Genomic DNA, 20,323 nt, shown 5'->3' on the forward strand with positions numbered 1-20,323 from the left:
GCAAAAACCTGCTCACTGATTTTTCAATTTGAATTCTGCCTGGGCCACTCACTCCTGACCTCATTGCAGCCTTCATTCAAATATAAACCATAGAGCTGAATTGCAAAGGCAAGGTGAGAGTGACCCTGCTTTGGACATCAAGGAACCCTAGCAAAATTGTAGTCAATGAGAATCAGGGGAAATATTCTTTACTGCTGGAGTCATACCTGGTATAAATGGTTGTGGTTACTGGAGGTCATCCATCTGTGATCTTGAAGAGTTCTTCAAGGCAGTGTCCTTGGCTTAACCATTTCATACTTCAATTACCGCCAGCATAAGGTCAGAAGAAGGGATATTTTGCTGACTGCACAATGTTCAGCACCATTTATGACTCCTCAGAAAAGAAGCAATCCCTGTCCAAATGCAACAAGACCTGGACAATATCCTGGTTTGGACTGAAAATTGGCAGATGAGAATCTAACCATCAACATTTGACATTCAATGGCATTATCATCACCAAATCTCCCACGACCAATATCTTGGGGTTACCATTGACCAGAAACTGAATAGACCTAGCCATAAATACCATGGTACAAAGCATATCAGAGTTTAGGAATCTTGCAGTGTATAACTTCATTCAAGATGCTTGATATCATTTAGATCAACTCAGCCTCTTTGACTGTCACATCTACAAACTTTACTCTCTCCACTATCAAGTAGCTCAGTTACACAACTCACTGTGGAAACTCACCAAAGATCCTTAGACAGCACCTTAAACAGTTCAAGGAGGCAGTTTACCATCTTCTGAAGGGCATTCAGAATTGTGAAATATTTGATGGCATAGCCCCAGAACACAACTTAAAGCTTATAATCTATCAAGTCAAGTGACACTCTGGGATCTTGTCGAATACTACCATTAGCTGACATCTTTAAAACTTTAACTGCCTTCATTGAGTGTTAAAAAAGCAATTGAGCAGATAGCATTGTTTTTGGTTTGCACTGGAAATTGCATTTATTGACAAATGGAATCAATGTTGGTTGTGATGCTTTTTCTATTTATTCACAGCTTGTGAACATTGTTGGCAAGGCCAGCATTTGTTGCACATTCTCAAATGCACCCAAGGAGATGGTGAGCTGCTTTCTTAAACTCTAGCAGGTGGGGGTACAGATACACCCACCTGCTGGAAAGGGAGTCACAGGATTCCTACCCAACAGCCAAGAAATGTTCCAAACCAGGATACTGTGTAGCTTGGAGGGGAATTTTCAAGAGCTGGCATTCTCTCATGCCTGCTATTCTTTCCAATTGGAAGAGGATCACTGATTTCAAAGATGCTGTCAAAGGAGACTTGGCAAGTTGCTACTGTGTCGCGAGTGTGTAGCTAGAAAAGCACAGGTCAGACAGCATCTGAGGACCAGAAAAATCCTGATGAAGAGCTTATGCCTAAAATGTCGATTCTCCTGCTCCTCGGATGCTGTCCCTTCTGCTGTGCTTTTCCAGCACCACACTCTCGACTCTGATCTGCAGTCCTCACTTTCTCCAAGTTGCTACTGTGCATATGACAGACTACACTCTAACGACAATCATACAAATAATGGCTACGTTTGTATAGCATTAGCTAAGTACTAATTTCCATTGAATAGTGATCAACTAAACGTCAGCATTTTTGGCCCAAGGTGATGAATTGAGGGAGGAAATTAGAGTGCTCTTAGAAATACATGTGGACTGGGACAATTTGTGGTTCAACTCTAACTCTCAAAAACCAGCAGTTGCAGTTCTTTGGAATCAGTCTGCCATTATTATATTGAAAGCATAAGATTTTAAACAGGATGATTTGCCTCACGACCCTTGAGTAAATCACTGAAGACTGTCTCAGTAAATAGTTAACAAATGCTCGACTGAACCATGTTTTATAAATCACTATTTAAATGAATATTGCAGAAAGGAGATAAACAAAAAAATGCTCATTGGATTTTACTGGAGTCTTTATTTAGGTGTAAAGTAATTCCACAATGAAACAAAATCAGTTACTCTGGTATACATGAAATCAGAGAACAATACAACCACTTTAAGCAAAAATGAGAAAAAGGCTAACAACTGAGAAATGGGGAACTCAGGTTTCAGTGCTATGGTATACACTATTCTACAGTGAGTTCTATGTTCTCTTTTCAACCTGCTTGCAATAGATGACAAATAAAACACTCTCCCTGCAATTTCTCAATAAACCACTCAGTTGAAAACCTGACCATAAGAAACTTGAAATCACATTTCTCAAACTATCCCAATTGAGTGCTGCTTTTTTGTTTTTTGAATCATGTAAATATGGAAACTAGTACAGGTGACATGTGTAAACATTTCATTATATTCCCTAACCCACCTCTTAAGCCTTTTCTTCTTTCCCAAGATGATAGACATTATGTTACTCTTTTTGCCAGGCTCATGCATCACCCGACATGAAGTCTTGTCTGTATAAGCAGCTCTAAAAAGAAATCATAACTTAAGCAAAATGATCTAGAGGAGGCTTTCAGTCCTCTCTTCTCATTAACATCCATAGCCATTTAAAAAAATTCTGTAACCCTACTTAAAATAATGGTTATGAATTTCTTAAAGCTGTATCATTTGTTTTTGCTAGTTTACATAAGCTTTGTTTCAAATAAAATAATCTCCAATTGAAAATTAGTCTACATAAAAGGGCCCTGATAAATGTTCTGTAAAATTTAAAATTTTAATGCCTAAAACTGCTGTTTCACTGCACAGAGCATAATAATCATCTCTGACACACTTATGTGCAAACTATTATTCCATATTTTACATTTGGCTTACACATGCCAACAAAAAAATAATGTTGCAGCTTAGAACAGTTCTGGATGCTGAATTTATCCGAAAGCTAATTCAACTCAATCCTTCTACTTTCTTATTATAATATTAATTATCACCATGATAAGTTCTGTGGTTACTCTGTTCCTAATATAAATTCAAGTTCAAGAAAACAACTTGAATTTTTGATCTCCGTTGTAACCAGCGATTATCGTCATGGGATCCAGGTTGCCAGTCATGAAGTTGAAAACACTCATGACTCGTTGTACCTGGTGACCAGAATATTGTTTCCCTTGGCTTTTCATTTTGCAGATTCAAAGCACAAGGTTGTGACAGATATTCAACAATTACATTATGATGTCAAAGTGATGTTTATGACACCAGTGTTACAAAATAAGGATAAAAACCCTCAAAGCAAGCCACATGAAGCAACAATCACTACTGCAGTCACACATGTAAATGAGAATCTTCAGTTTTAAGTCTACACTTGGTTCTTGCAGTCAGCACAAGTAAAATGCCAGAATGGTTTCTCACACCCCTCCAAAACACAAACAAATTCTGCTAAGAACTACAAAATCACAGCCACAACATGGACTAACTGCATTGGCTCAGGACTTCTCACAACTAGAGTGCATGGCTTTACCATCCACCTGTTTAATACTGTTGTCTTAGCTCCAAGTAAAAATAGTCTCATTCCATTTGATCAACCCAAACCTTCACACTGAAACCTTTCCCATAACTTTGTAGAATCCTGAACTTTCACAGTTAGCAATTCACAAGCCATACTCAATAAACTTGTTAATTTTATGAAAACGCATTTAGAATCATTCAGGAAAAAAAGTATTTATACTTATTCTGGCTCTAAAGCACAATCTTGTCATTCCTACTTTGAAGTGAGCTAACAGGTTTCAATTAGATGATTTAAATCTATTCATCCATGCTGTTCTCCTGCATTCAGAAAGGCACTGATCTAGTTATGCGAAAAGTTTAGCTTGAAGTATTTATCTCCCAATTCTTTTACAACAAAGCATTATTCTGTGCCATATGCTAAGAGCCTCTGAATAGCAGAAGTTGTAGTAGACATAGTTGTCCTAGTGACAATGGTAGTCCTACAGTAGTAATGAAAGCGGTAGTAATTAATCAGCAAAATAAGCATTGATGCTAGTTAGATAGGCACATGCACAATCATTCTTTGACAAACACAACCTATACTAGTTGAAAAAGCCAAGGTTTCATTAAACTATCTTAGTTAGTTTTCTGTCATGGTATTGCATTCAATGCCTAACAGTGAAACCTACAAGAAGAGAAAGATAAATACCTATCTAAAGCAGTTAAATGAAAAGAAAACTGAAGTTTTTTTTCTAAAGAGCAATAAGTTCTCAACAAGAGAGTTGTGAACTTATCAAAAGGGTAGTTCCGTTCGAGCTGGAAACAACTAAGTAGAATTAAAGATGTGTGCGAGAAAAAAGCTCTTCATCTGGGGGGTCATCCCAGTCACTTCCGCCTTCTGAAGCGGTTTCATCTGAGCTTGAACAGTCACTGGAGAACAGTTTCCTGCGGATGACAGCTGACCTCCCTCTAGCGTCATGCTCTACTCTGCAGTTCACCTCACAGGCTGCTGTAGTCTGCTGAGATAGAAAAATGCAACTTTTAGAAATGTAATTAATGTGAAAAAATATTTTTTATTCTGCACTCAATCACTTCCTCAAATTAAAATAGCAAGTTCCCTTATTTCAATATGAAATGCCTTTGCCTGGTTGCACATGAAACAACTTATTTTAATGACCCAGATTCTGTAGTCAATGGCTGACATTGAAGAAAAATACCCACAAAGATGAAGCAATTTCTGAAGCATGAATTTCACCTTTCCCTGAAGCTAATTCAATTCTGGCACCAAGGGAGATCCTGGCTTCCAGCAACTGCAGAGTTATCAAGCAAGCACAGCAACCAATTTAAAGCCAATATTATGAGGATGCTGGAAAAACTCAGCAGGTCTGGCAGCATCTGTGAAGAGAAAAAACAGTTACTATTTTGACTCCAGTGTGACTTGCTTCCAGAATTGCTGAGTTTCTCCAGCGCTTTGTTTTATTGCAGCAGTCAAACAAGTTGAAGGATTCTCTGAGACAGCAAACCAAAACAGAAAAAGCACTGTTATATTCCAAATTTTAATCATTTACAACCCAAGAAAAAAAATCATTATATTGGTTTAAGGCAGAAAGTGAAATATTCAAGTTTAAAAATACATTAAAAAATGACTTTTTTTTGAAAAGTGGCACAAAAATTGTTAATCATTACAAGTCCAGTTACACTCATTCAAAAAGGCATTTCCTCTCCTTAGAAAGATTAAAAATGGAAACTCATGGTGATCCATTGATTTCTGAAGATTTCCATCTGTGAAGTTTTCATCAGCATATTCCATTGAAAATAAGGAAAGTATTGAGAGTAACTGAAGGGTTCTATATTTAACTGCATGCTGATACTAGAAGTTGCTACTGATTTAACAGTTGTAATGACAGTGAATATTGAATTTCACTGTCATTGCAACTGCATAATCTTGATCAATATTTAATATCTGAATTAAAATAAATGGAGTTGACACTGAATAAGGGTTTCTGGCCAAAAAAAGGGGCCAGTTAACCCTGCTGGTTGGACAGCTGGTTTGCAATGCAGAGTGACACCAACAGTGTGGGTTGAATTCTCCAAAGAGCTGAGGTTATTGTGAATGCCCCTCCTTCTCAATCGAACCTCAGGTTAAATTCACCAATAGTCATCTCTCTCTCTAATGAGAGCAGCCCTGTTGTCCTCTATGACTTTACCTTTACCTGACCAAAATGCAAATGTAATCTTCTAGCTCAGCTTTATGTAGATACCTAGTATGCTTTGCTTCCTTGACTGATGAATTCCTACACAAATTTAACTTTTTTAAATGACAAGTTTTAAAAAGCTATAGTCAGAATTCTAGTTAATGCTTACTATACTATGAGATATTGACAATAGGTTAAAATACCAAGGGACCCATTTTCACGTATTTCCTCTTTTGGCAAATCTTGGCTATATAAAAGCCTTCCTTTAATGTGCTTCTGAGACAGCATAATGATCTCCCTTCTCTACAGAAGCAGTGTACCTCAACCATAGAAAAATATCGCCCCCTCCATCGAACCACTTTTGCTCCAGTTAAATATTTTTAGGTTTATTTTCTACCTGGTCTCTCTTTTGCCCCATCCAGTGATTTTGCCAAATTCAGGAAGTTTTACAGCCATTGGGAATGAGGTTTAAACGAAACATCTTTATAATAATCCTATTTGAAGTTAGTTGGGAATCATTCATTCGATCAGCCAAAGCCAGATTTAACCTAGTCCAGAACTTCAAAAACTCAATGCACTAACCCACTACACTATCTCCAGCTTGTTTCTTTATTAAATAAGGGGGATTATTTAACTTTTTCTTTTTAAAAAAAAGTATTTGATTGAACAAAGTTATCTTTCTTCCCTACGTTTGAACAGAATTGTTAAAGTTCAAATTTTGATTTATAGTGCACACTATTTTAATTATCCTGTTTTTCTTTATATCAGCTAGCACTGATAATAAAGCATGCATACCTAACTGTATTGTGAGAGGCATGTGCTAATACTTATGAGGATATGACCAGCGCTAGTGAATGTTGTGCACAGAATTTTTACATTTAGCTTGGTATATATAGTGGAAGTATGGAAAGCATTACAGTTGTCATGGAATAACAGTTTAACAGGACATTAACGAGAAAAAAAATGAGAAGAGCTCTGATAAGGCTTAAAGTAATGCAGGAAAAGTGGTATGCTTTTAGCAAAAATATTTCTAGATTTAAAAATGGAGGTAATTTAAGTATTGCACAATCATAACTGTGAATTGTATTTAGACATTATCTGTGCAAAATTATAGTGATGCAATAGGTCTTTTACTTCTCTCCAAAATTAACTATACCGGATACTGAACATTCAGTTCTCAAGAAAAACAGCTTAAAGTCAACACTGTAACTGTTATTTCATGTTAAGGCATTTATGTTTCAACACAAAGTTGAAACAATTATCTTTGGAAATAGATCTTTAACTTACCAGGTCTAACTGGAGAAGACAATCTCCATTATGCGCGTGTCCTCTTAAAACTGGACACTCAGTTCCATCCTTTTCCTTGGCATCAGTGTAGCATTCTAAAACACAATAAGAACACAAAATTATTAAGTAGAAGTAACTTGTTAGTTTTCTTTTTTTAAAAAAACTCTTAGATTTACAGTAAAACCAAGAAAAACATTTTCGTTTGGACCTGTGATAAACAGAAATCATGCAGAAAGGAATAAACATATAGAATTACACATTTAAAATAAACCTTAAGTTGAAGTGCTTCATCAGTGATTTTGTAATTAGTAGAACAGAATTTTGCTTCTGGCTCAACAGGCAATGCTCCAATTAAGTCATGCAACCACAATTCCTCCCATCGATTGTGAGTGACTGAAGTATGTCTTCACTGCTAAATACTAAGTAAAACAACTCTTATTCACCTGTCGAAGCCTTAAAATGCCATTCCATACAGATGAATGACAGTTGAGTCATCTAACAGGTGCCTTGAAGCTCAGATTACAAAAGCAAATGCACATTAGCAAAGTAATTTTGCTCATCCAGTTTTTTGTTCCATAGCACCCTGCATCTTCCTAACACAATACCCAATCTGTTTCTTGAAGGGTTCCAAAGTTTGTACCTCCACTTAAGGGCAATTCATGCAGTAATTATTCAGATCTTAACATTATATTTAAAATTGCCTTTTAGAAAACTATACTTTGCTCTGATGTTATGGTTTAAATGCAGAGTTAAATGCAAAAATCCACGAATTTCTCTAAGCACTCATTTCTTTGTTCTGACTAGCATTTAATTATTGCAGTACTGGGAATACATAAATTAAGAATCATACCTTAATGTCCTTTCATAAAAAGTAATTAGTGAATTCACCTATTTATTAAATTCACAAAGACTTGGGGTTAATTTGAATCCCAAAGAACAAGTGGATTGCATTAGAAAAGAATTTTTTTTGAAAAATTGGAAATCTGAACTCAATCTGTCCATGTGTAGATTAGAAGCAACATTCTGTGAATGCTGGAGATCTGAAATAAAAAGCAAGTAATGCTGGAAAACCTCAACAGGCCTGACAGCATCTATGGAGACAGCAACAAAGTTCATGTTTCAAGTCCAGCATGACTCTTCATTGGAAGATTTTCAGATCATCTTCTGGGTTTGGGTTAGACATTCCTGCTCCTCGGATGCTGCCTGACCTGCTGTACTTTTCCAGCACCACTAATTTAGATTCAAAACCCACTTCCAGGTGGCTGGTTGATAATTTGAATATTTTAAAGGAGCCAGAAAACGTCTGATTTAATTAGTCATTCTTCATCCTGGGCTTGTAAGCTCCCAAGCCCATATAAAACCACATTTGATTGAGGACTTGTATCCTTCCTCTGTGGTTCTCGCTGGCAAATCTTTGGAGGGAAAAAGATGTCAACCAATAAAGTCATCTTCTGGACTTCCCATCACATGATCACATAGTGTAACACCTCACGGAAACAGACCCTTTGGTCCAACATGTCTGCACCGAACAGACATTCCAATCTGACATAATCACATTTGCAAGCATCCAGATGCCTTTTGAATGTTGCAATTATACACCTCCACCACTTTATTTGGCAGCTTGTTCCATACAAGCTCCGCCCCCTGCATGAAGTAGTAACCTCTCAGGTCCTTTTTAAAATTTTCCCCTCTCACCTTAAACCTATGCGTTGGACTCCCCCACTCAAGGAGAAAAGTCCTTGGCCATTCACCTTATCTTCGCCCCTCATGTTTTTATAACCTTTTATAAGGCCACCCGTCAGCTGCTGGAGCTCCAGGGAAAAAAAAAATTAGCCAATTTAGCCTCTCCCCATAACTCAAACCTCCAGTGCTAACACCATCCTTGCAAATCTTTTCTGCACCCTTTCAAGTTTAACATCTTTCCTATAGAAGAGCAACCTGAATTGTATGGAGTATTCGAAAAGTGGCCTCACCGATGCCCTGAACAGCCACAACATGACACCCCAATACATAACCTGTTCAAGTTCATGTCAAATACAATATTACTGCAATACAGGTTATATCTCAGCAGACAGGATAGTCAGACAGTGATCTCAGAACTCTGACTGAGAATCATACATTCATAGAGATGTACAGCATGGAAACAGACCCTTCAGTCCAACCCATTCATGCCGACCAGATATCCCAACCCAATCTTGTCTCACCTGCCAGCACCTGGCCCATATCCCTCCAAACCCTTCCTACTCATATACCCATCCAAATGCCTTTTAAATGTTGCAATTGTACCAGCCTCCACCACTTCCTCTAGCAGCTCATTCCATACACACCATAAAAGTTGCCCCTTAGGTCTCTTTTATATCTTTCCCCTCCTCACCCTAAACCTATTCCCTCTAGTTCTGCACTCCCCAACCCCATGGAAAAGACTATTTATCCTCTCCATTCTCCTCATAATTTACTTGCCATGCAGTACAGTCCTGAAACAGTTGAAACAGAAGCAGAGAGTATTTAATAAGGGTCCTTTGCGCATCAGGCAGAGTACAGCCAGTAGTGAGCCAGGAAAAGAGCTGTGGAGAAGGAGCTCATTGTAAACAGAGTGAAAACACAATGTGACATCACAGGAAAGCCATTCGGTTCACTTGCTCATAAGTAACTACTAATCTGAAAATCTATTGTAAATTGCTTTCAGATTAAAGGTAAATAGGAGAAATATTTTACAGATTAAAAAACAAAAGACCAATCGGAAATATTTTTAAAGGTTAGAAACAGCACAGCACACAGTGCATTGTATTGCTGCCTCAGCGCCAAGGACCAAGATTCAATTCAAGCCTTGGCTGACTGGACAGAGTTTGTACAATCTCCCCGTGTCTGTGTGGGGATCCCACAGTATATCTGAACTGCTAAAATTTAGCACGAATTTCTGATAAAATACAGGGATTGTGGGACTGCTCTTTTGCTGATTATATGGGAAACTCCCCAATTATCTTTGATTTTGTATTCCAGGGGGCCGTTTGTCCATGTCCAATGACACGGCTTAGGAAGGTGACTTGGGCTTTGGCAAATTCACTTTAGCCAGGTTTATCACAAAGCCTGCCTCCCGAAGTCAATTGAACAATTCTGAAAAATGTTGCAAATGTTCTTTCCATGTGTGATTAAAAATCGCCAAGTCATCAATATTACACAATTGGGTAATCTGGACATGACCTTATTGTTAGTCTGAGATGTGGCTAGTGCATTTTTCATAACAAATGGCATAACTTTAAATTGATACAGTCCATTTGGCATTACAAATGCTGAAACTGTCTCCATTCTTTCAGACAACAGTATCTGCTAGTATCTTCTGAGCAAGTCTAACTTAGAAATATAAGCTGCTTGTCCCACATTTTCAACACAACCTTCCAAACATGGAATTGGATATGCATCAGTCTTTGTGACTGCATTGACTTTGCGATAGTCCACATAGCCATTGGGTACAATCTGGTTTTACCATGAGTAATGAGATCCGGTCACTGTAACTCACTGCAAATATGCGTGTGTTCAATCTCCTTTTGAACCTGTGCCAACTTTAGCAGGTTATGCCTATAAGGATGTTACTTAATCGGAACAGCATTTCCAAATCTACAAAATGCATAGTTAGGTTGGTATTTCCCAGCATATTACCATCCCTATGCAATGGTAATAATTCTTTCAGGTCATTTAGATTTTCCTCTGGAAGGTGACTCAATAATTTGTCCCAAATTTTGGCAACTTCGATACTGTCCAATTTAATTCGAGGAATGTCCAATTCAGAATCCTGTGAACTGAGTTCTTCCCTCTGTGTTGTACCAATAACAAATCTCCTTTGACTTTCCTTCCCTGTCAAAATATCTTTTGAGCATATCCACGTGACATACTCTGTGAGATTTCTTTATGTCTGGAGTCCCTATCAAGTACGGGGCTGAAAATGTGTTGCTGGAAAAGCGCAGCAGGTCAGGCAGCATCCAGGGAACAGGAGAATCGACGTTTCGGGCATAAGCCCTACCAAGTAGTTCACCTCACTCAAGCCCCTTTCAATTTGATAGGACCCACTAAATCTTGCTTTTAAAGGTTCACCTACCACTAGAAGTAATACTAATACTTTATCTCCGATAGCAAAATTGTGATTTTTAAGAATTCTTGCCTGCTTCCCGTTTCATCATGTGCTGTGATACTTGTAAATGCTGTCGAGCCAACTCCTCCATTCTATTTAATTGATACAGTCCATTTGGCATTACAAATGCTGAAACCGACTCCGTTCTTTCAGACATGCAGTCCAAATACATAGTCTCTGAATTATGACTTACCAATTTCTCCTTAATCAATTTTTGCAGTCCTCTCACTTCAAAAACTAATTCAAATGGATTGAATTTGGTCAATTCATTTGGTACAACTCTGACAGCAAGTAGTACAAACGGAATTCCTTTATCCCAATCATCTGGTTAATCATAGAGTCATAGAGATGTACAGCACAGAAACAGACCCTTTGGTCCAATGCGTCCATGCCAACCAGATATCCTAACCCAACCTAGTCTCACCTGCCAGCAACTGGCCCATATCCCTCCAAACCCTTCCTATTCATATACTTATTCAGATGCCTTTTAAATGTTGCAATTGTATCAGTCTCCATCACTTCTACTGGCAGCTCATTCTATACACGTACCACCCTCTGCATGAAAAAACTGTCCCTTTGGTCTCTTTTATATCTTCCCCCTCTCAGCCTCAAGTCTTGACTATAAGTCTTCAGCATGGTATTTAATGTCTGCTGCCATCCTTTTCACACTCCGTGATTCTGGATCTAGTAGATTTGAATTGTTTTATTCCTAAGCTGTCCATAACTTCCTTGAACAATTTTGATGTGAAATTTGACCCTTGATCTGATTGTATCTCTGTGGGTAATTCATATTTGAGTAATTCCTCTACAATCATTTTAGCTGTGATATTGCATAATGGAACAGCCTCTGGAAATCTCATGGACACAACCATTATTGTTAACAAATACAGTTTCCCACTTTTTGTTTTAGCTAAGGGTCCTAACACAATCAATTAAGACTCTTGTGAAAGGTTCCTCAAATGCAGGGGTTGCTTACTACTCCAATATTGTCGTCCCATTCCCCTCTCAGTTGAAGCAAAACGCTCAGAGACACAGTATAACTTTACCTCCTTCATCTTTATTCCAGGCTCCGTGCACAAGTCATGAGTTCTCGGTCTTCTCTGAAACAGCAGTTTCTTAATGAATTATTAGATTTGATTCCTTACAGTGTGGAAACACACCTGTCAGCTCAACAAGTCCACACCTACCCTCCGAAGAGCTACCCACCTCTGTATATAGTCATTTACAGGAAGAAGCATCCAGATAAGATAACATACATATTGATTGAGTGACCCTTACAATCAGTGAGTGTCAATAGTAAAGATAATATAGTAAAGGGCGACACAGTGGTTAGCACTGCTGCCTCACAGCGCCAGAGACCTGGGTTCAATTCCCGTCTCAGACAACTGTTTGTGCGGAGTTTGCACATTCTCCGTGTCTGCATGGGTTTCCTCTGGGTGCTCCAGTTTCCTCCCACAGTCCAAAAATGTGCAGGTTAGCTGAATTGGCCATGCTAAATTGCCCGTAGTGTTAGGTGAAGGGGTTTATGTAGGGGAATGGGTCTGGGTGGGTTGCTCTTCGGAGGGTCGGTGTGGACTTGTTGGGCCGAAGGGCCTGTTTCCACACTAAGTAATCTAATCATTAAGCCATCTGCTATGACACAACTTAACCTTGATAGCTGTCTTCACATAATGAATACTTCTCACCTTGTGAACTGAACTTACATACTGAATGCTATCAATATTGTTAAATGGCTCTACATAATGAATGCTTTTCCATCTTGTTAACCCATTACCCTTGCCTCCAGCACCCCATTGTCAACTGCAAGTTCTTATCAGATCTGAGCCATGCTCAGCTGAACACCTTGTTTCACAAAACTCGGAACTTAACTCTTCCCCCTACCTGCTCATACCCTATACATATCGTCACAGGAATAGGGATTAAAGGTGCCGGTTTTATCACTGCCTGCATTTTTCCAATTACTTGACATATATGACACGTCTGGCAAAATTCAACTACATCCTTGCGCAGTCCTGGCCAGTAAAAATGTTTTTGTATTTTAGCCTGGGTTTTTCTTATCCCTCAATGACCACCTAATGGTAGTTAATGCGCCAGCTGCAACACCTCCTTTTTATAACCCATTGGCAATACTTGATGAACTTCTGCCAATTTCCCATCTGCCTGAACATATGGTCTCCATTTCTTCATTAAGACATCATTTTTAAGATAGCAGATCAGGATACATCTAGCTTCTTCTTCAGTGTATGCTTTTTGAAAAAATTGGCTTAGTTTCTCATCTTTCTACTGTAACTCAGTTAATTTCACTGAATTAAAGATGTCTGCTTTGTCACTTATCTGCTCCTGTTTTCTCTTAACCATTTGATCAAACAATCTCTGATCATTCCACCTTCTTATCTATACTCTTTGATCTCTCCTGTTTCAACTGGTGACTTTGTGATTTCGTTACCACATGGTCAGGAAAAATCCTGGGATATGCATCTTTTAATAGCTTAGTTGCCTGAGTTTCCACAGGTTTTTCAACTATATTAGGCAGCAGTTATATCATTAGCAAGGACAAATTGGATTCCTGGAGCTGAGTGTTGTCCAGTACTCCTACATGACTTCTCCACTCTTCACTGGACACTCTAGCTTCACTCTATATAATTGAGCACTTCTTGTCTTACCGTTAATTCCTATTACCAGCACTTTATCTGGCAACAATCCTTCAGAAGTACATCTGTATCTCTTAATATTATAATCTCTTCACCTGCTGCTTCTGGCCTATACATAAACCATATACTCACGGAAGATAAAGTTTAAGACGACCTGGCATTTCCTCCTTAACCAACTTCCGACCGGGCTGTACATTCTGGTGCAGCTTTCTAGCCTCCACCATGCTTTCTGTTACCACTCCAACAAAATTCACTGGCTTATCCTGTTCTCCTACATCTGGGGGTTCCCAGTGCTTTTCCTAACCCACCAACATGGATTTCTTTACTGCAGTGAAAACATGGAGCTTTTTACCTTCTCTTTCCCCTTCAAGGGTTTCCTTTTTACCCTGTGGTAAGTTGTCCTTATGATCTTCACTAAGATCTACCTTTCCCTTATCACGTGCGGATTTCTCTTTTCCCTAATTTCTATCTCGCACAGATTGAAATTTATGTTGGAAGCCAAACTTTGATTTATGAACCAACTCAGTCACCAGCCACTTCAGCTGCTAACCTTGCCATTTTAACTCTCTGCTCTTCCACATATGTTCTCACTACCTGAGGAAGTGAATTTTTCAACTCCTCCAAAATAACTGCCTCTATTTTTAATGCTCTTATCCACCAATCAAAATTACTTTGTTTGATCCTTTCAAACTCAATGTAGGTTTGACCAGGATCCCTCAGATTCCTGAAATGATATCTGTAGGCTTCCGGAACAAGCTCATATGCTTTCTTCAGCTCCTGATACACCCCAGATACGTCCTCTGATTGTGATGCCAATACTTCACAAGCTCTACCTACAAGTTTGGTTTGGATCAACAAAACCCACATGGTCACAGGCCACTTAATTTGTTTAGCTACCTTCTCAAATGAGATGAAAAAGGCTTCTACATGCTTCTCGTCAAATTTAGGCAATGCTTAAATATATTTAAACAGATCGTCATCAGGCCTTGGGCTACCATGGGTTTGCTCATCCACACACTCTTCCTCACTAAGCTGAACTTCAGCCTTCATATTTTTAAGCCAAGTTTCCTCCAAATTCAATTCCTCCAGTTCAAACTCTCTTTCTTCCTTTCCTCTCTCTCCTCTTTTTGTTCTGCTCAAGCAATTTGTTCTTTTTCTCTTTGCTCTGCTTTTAACTGTAATTCAAATGGTTTCATTTCTTGTGCCCTTTCCTTTTCTTTTGCCTCTAACTCAAACTGCTTCATTTTCAATTGAATTTTAGCCATCTCTCCTTTCCTCAGGGAAGGAGGCAGCTCCAACTCCAGCTTGACTGCCAATTATAGAGCTTTTCCTTGTTCACCTTTTGTAAAGCCCCCAAAGTCATTTTTTCCACCTCCAGAAAGCTCTTAGTGACTGAAAGAGCCATTATTACACCAAGCACTGTTTAAACCAATTGAATTCAACACCCAGAACAAATGACACAAACAGCTACTGCCTTTCGAGTCCAGCAACCTTAATCCCAAATCAGAACTATAGAACAAATCTGGCAAAGAGCCCCCAGTCTGCTCGGGGCCAAGCCAGATCTTCTCAAAACATGTAAAGAAGGTAGCCCAGGGCCTAACTTTTCTAGGTGTTTTCAGCAGGTGTAAGTGTGGATATTCCAGGAGTTATGCAGCTGGCCCAGTTTTAAACAAAACAGAATTTATTTATATACAAACAAAAGAAAACCAAATTTAGAATAACATAACTATTTCAAAACCCAATCAACTCAATCACAACGTAATGATGCTGATCCAAATATTTGCACCATCCCCATAACCACCCCCTTGGCAAAAAGGCAAAATCAAACACAGGTTCTTACAGGAGAGATGTCAGAGAGAAGATCAGCATGGAACTGTTTCTTTGACCAGTAGCCTCAAAACTGACTGCTTGCTAAAACCAAACCAAATCAAACCAAACCCTGAACTGGGAGAACTGTCCACACTCCTTTCATTGTACAAGTGTTTTAAAATAAAGACTTGAAAGCATTCTCAAGTAGATAAACATAGACATATCAGAACCACGGACGTTACAATCCCTCTGCAAAAAAAAAAAATCAAAGGACAGCATAGCCTTGTTAAAGGAGCATCATTGTCACAAACTTATTATCTAAAGCCAAAGAAACTTTGGAGTACTTTTGTGCAGACGGATCTGGTTAACCTTGTGCACAAATCAGTTAAAACTAGGTATGCAGGTAGAGTAGGTAAATCAGGAAGTAAAAAGAAATTTTGGCATTTATTCTTAAAGAAAGTGTATAAAAGTAGAGAAGTGTTGCTGCAACTATACAAGGCATAATGAGACTGTACCTGGAGGATTGTATACAGTTTTGTTTCTCTTGAAGAGAGGTGTAGTTACATTGGAGGCAGTGCAGAGAAAATCTACTAGATTGATTTCAGAGAGGAGGGGTTTGTTTTATGTAGAGAGATTGAGCAGTTTAAGACTAACATTCTCTGGAGTTTAGAAGGATGAAAGGAGATCTATTTGAAACTGAGATTGAGAAGCTCAAGGGGATTCACAAAGTGAGTGGAGAGAGAGGTCTCCTGTTGTGGAGCAATCTGCAATCAGAGGTCATAATTTTTGGATAAGGAGTAGCAGATTTAAAACCGAAACAGAGTGTAGTGGATGAGTAAAGTTAAGGAGGAGATACAGACTTTTTAAATCAGTAAGGAGTTGCATGGTTAAGGGGAGCACACATGAAATTGTACTGAATGGCAGTGCAGGCTGAAGGTGCTGAACTGCCTCCTCTGCTCAGAGTCCTTAAGTTTTAAAGACAGAATATTACTGAAGTCCAGAAACAGTTCAACTGTGGCACTTCAGTAAGATGATGATGGATCAGGTAAAAAAAACAAGTTTTATTTTTATTCCTAAAAATAATTTTTTTATACTCTAATTTTAAAATATTGCCTTATGCCTAGATTTTTTTTTTTAAATCAACTTGCCTGCACACTCGATCCTAGGAAATGACTGTGGGTACAGTGTTTCTCGCCACCAGTCTGGTTCCTCCTTGCAGTCACTCTCTCCTTCCTGGTTGAAGTCTGAAGAGGGAACCTGCCATGACAAAATGAATAAATCAGTAAAATGTCTGAAAGAGTCATTGCTTTTCATTTTCATCAAAGCACAAAATTTTGATCAACCTTTACAAATCACTGCTTGCACACAGTGTACAATATTTTGAGAAGTCTTCATGGCAGAACAGAGGGCAAGAAAATTTCGTAACTTACTCAATCAGCCATTTTACGAATTATTGTGGTGTTAAGAGTCCACAGTTGATGGGATTTGTTGACAGATACTTATGTTTATTCAGACATAAATTCCAGCTCAGATGACAACTTTTAAAAATAGATTGCGTCACAGTCAAAGAGGATAATATGGAAAAATTTGACATGCTAAATGCTTCACCTGAATCCTCATGTGAGTCACATTCAATGATACTATATGCCACATCCATGCAACATTTCAAAAGTGGAAGCAACACACAAACAAAATCTGTATTTGAAGAGCTTATTTAAAAGTGGGCAGCTACAAATTTCAGGTTTTGCTTTGGCTCATTAAGATTTCTTGTAACTCACTGAAACTCAATTCTTAACAGAAAGGTAGAGCCGACTGCAAATTCGAGTCTTAACAAATTTTCTTACGTCTAAACTGGAAGGATATCAGAATGCAGTGATAGATGGGTTTAATGAAACAACTTTAAATCTGGAATTAGATATGAAGCCGAGTGCAAGAATATTAAGCCAGGTTTCGCTGTAGCAGGGCATCTAACAGCAATTGACATCTGTATCTTCAGTTAAAGAAATGTTGTCCAAAAATTATTGAAAACATCAATTGTTGGGCCCAGAAAGATATACATCAATACTTAAATGAACATTACAATAAATTTAAACTTTAGGAAATAAACAATCAAGTGAAAAGCTGTATAAATCCAAAAGGTTCATCCAATGTGCAAGCAGGTAAAAGAGAAAGGGGGTAATGGAAGAATGAAACAGGAGATAGAGGAAATACTTTTTATTTTAAAATGCTTCTGAAACATTCAAAACCTTTAAGAATCAGACACCACACTTTAGTGTCAGAGAGCTAATTGGTGAAAGAGAACTTATTCTAATTATTAATGTTAAATATCAATGGCAGGGTTAGTTTGTGTCCACTTGCAAACCATAGTTTCATGACATTCAATTCAATGGTGAAATAGACAGTGAAAACACATTTTGATAAAGTTAATTGCAGAAAACAGCAACTCCGACAACTAATTGTACATATTCACATTTTACAATGTGTCTGTCTCTTTACCTGCAGTTGCAGTAATATTTATGCAGGAATAATTGCAAACACCATGGAACCTCACCGTTATTTTGACAGCAGATTCTGGCTCATCATATTGACCATTGTTTCCTTGAACACTGATAGCAGGCTGCCAGTCTCCTTGGAAAACTGCCTAAATATAAAATGAAAAAAAAAGGTGACCAGTTTGAAGTTAGTACCAACAGTAATTTCAGCATTGGCCCCATTCATGGTTTTTTGTTGTAGATGAAATAATAGCAAATACAATACTCTTATTTTGACCCCTTGACACTTGATCAGACGATTCACCAAGTTTAGAATTTTCCCAAGTAATTTATCAGATGAGCCTATAATGATTCAACGTGGATGAAAATCATTATTGCTGGGTGTTTGGGGTTGAAGCATGTCTGTTTCAGTGTTAGAAATGTATGGCTGCAAGAATGTAACTAAGGCTAGTTCAGGACTTATGAAAGGCAACAAAAACAGGACATATGGGTCACTTATTGGGATTACTCTTCCACAAACTGAAGGCAATTTGGCAATGAGCTCGTCACTAACTGATCAAGAAGCTCTCGTTTGTTCTCCAATTTACACTTGATCAGATCCTCCGAGCTGTAGTAAAAGGAAGGTTGATATAATTAATCTCAGCATCCTACATTTGGGTGAAGAGCAGTACTGACCAGGATTCCCGCTCATTCGTTACTAACCTTGCTGTCACTGGATTGGCTGTTACAACTCTTGCAAACACTCACCCTCAGGCTCTCTGTGAATACCGATCACAACAGTAAGGTCCTAAGGAATTAACACCTTCAGGTGAGGTGTGGAGGCAAATAAAAGACCATAAGACACAGGAGTGGAAGGAAGGCCATTCGGCCCATCGAGTACACTCCGCCATTTAATCATGGCTGATGGGCATTTCAACTCCACTTACCCACATTCTCCCCGTAGCCCTTAATTCCTTGTGACATGAAGAATTTATCAATCTCTGCCTTGAAGACATTTAGTGTCCCGGCCTCCACTGCACTCTGTGGCAATGAATTCCACAGACCCACCACTCTCTGGCTGAAGAAATGTCTCTGCATTTCTGTTCTGAATTGACCCCCTCTAATTCTAAGGCTGTGCCCACGGTCCTAGTCTTCTCGCCTAACGGAAACAATTTCCTAGCGTCCACCCTTTCCAAGCCATGTATTATCTTCTAAGTTTCTATTAGATCTCCCCTTAACCTTCTAAACTCCAAAGAGTACAATCCCAGGATCCTCAGCCGTTCCTAGTTATGATAGACCTACCATTCCAGGGATCATCCGTGTGAATCTCCGCTGGACACGCTCCAGTGCCAGTATGTCCCTCCTGAGGTATGAGGCCCAAAACTGAACACAATACTCCAAATGGGGCCTAACCAGAACTTTATAAAGTCTCAGTAGCACAACGGTGCTTTTATATTCAAACCCTCTTGAGATAAATGATAACATTACATTCGCTTTCTTAATCACGGAATCAACCTGCATGTTTACCTTTAGAGAATCCTCGACTAGCGCTCCCAGATCCCTTTGTACTTGGGCTTTATGAATTTTCTCACCGTTTAGAAAGTAGTCCATGCTTCTATTCTTTTTTCCAAAGTGCAAGACCTCACATTTGCTCACATTGAACTTCATCAGCCATTTCCTGGACCACTCTCCCAAACTGTCTAGATCCTTCTGCAGCCTCCCCACTTCCTCAGTACTACCTGCCTGTCCACCTAACTTTGTATCATCGGCAAACTTCGCTAGAATGCCCCCAGTCCCTTCATCCAGATCATTAATATATAATGTGAACAGCTGCGGCCCCAACACCGAATCCTGTGGGACACTGCTTGTCACCGGCTGCCATTTCGAAAAAGAACCTCTTATCCCAACTCTCTGCCTTCTGTCAGACAGCCAATCCTCAATCCATACCAGTAGCTCACCTCAAACACCATGGGCCCTCACCTTACTCAGCAGCCTCTTGTGTGGCACCTTATCAAAGGCCTTTTGGAAGTCTAGATAGACCACAACCGCTGGGTTTCCCTGGTCTAACCTACCTGTCACCTCTTCAAAAAATTCCAACAGGTTTGTCAGGCACGACCCCCCCCCTTACTAAATACATGTTGACTTGTACTAATCCGACCCTACTCTTCCAAGAATTTAGAAACCTCATCCTTAACGATGGATTCTAGAATTTTACCAACAACCGAGGTTAGGCTAATTGGCCTATAATTTTCCATCTTTTGTCTTGATCCTTTCTTGAACAAGGGGGTTACAACAGCAACCTTCCAATCATCCGGGACTTTCCCTGACTCCAGTGACTTTTGAAAGATCTCAACCAATGCCTCCGCTATTTCCTCAGCCAC

At 38.9% G+C, this 20,323-nt stretch overlaps 1 protein-coding gene across 5 annotated transcripts in view; it reads right to left on the minus strand.

Annotated features, from left to right (window-relative positions):
* Window positions 1-1,940: 1,940 nt before the first annotated feature.
* Window positions 1,941-20,323, minus strand: part of kiaa0232 (KIAA0232 ortholog) — a 126,707-nt gene continuing 108,324 nt past the window's right edge. For 4 of the 5 annotated variants that reach the window (XM_043674210.1, XM_043674209.1, XM_043674212.1 and 1 more), the window contains 4 exons: window positions 18,023-18,112; window positions 16,620-16,728; window positions 6,886-6,980; window positions 1,941-4,422 (listed from right to left, as the gene is read on the minus strand). In XM_043674210.1, coding sequence (XP_043530145.1) covers window positions 4,240-4,422; window positions 6,886-6,980; window positions 16,620-16,728; window positions 18,023-18,112 — 477 coding nt within the window. In that variant the 3' untranslated portion in view covers window positions 1,941-4,239. The remainder of the gene's footprint in view (window positions 4,423-6,885; window positions 6,981-16,619; window positions 16,729-18,022; window positions 18,113-20,323) is intronic. The other variant, XM_043674211.1, reaches the window with a different exon arrangement.

This window comes from Chiloscyllium plagiosum, chromosome 32, assembly GCF_004010195.1.
Source record: "Chiloscyllium plagiosum isolate BGI_BamShark_2017 chromosome 32, ASM401019v2, whole genome shotgun sequence".
NCBI classification, from domain to species: domain Eukaryota; kingdom Metazoa; phylum Chordata; class Chondrichthyes; order Orectolobiformes; family Hemiscylliidae; genus Chiloscyllium; species Chiloscyllium plagiosum.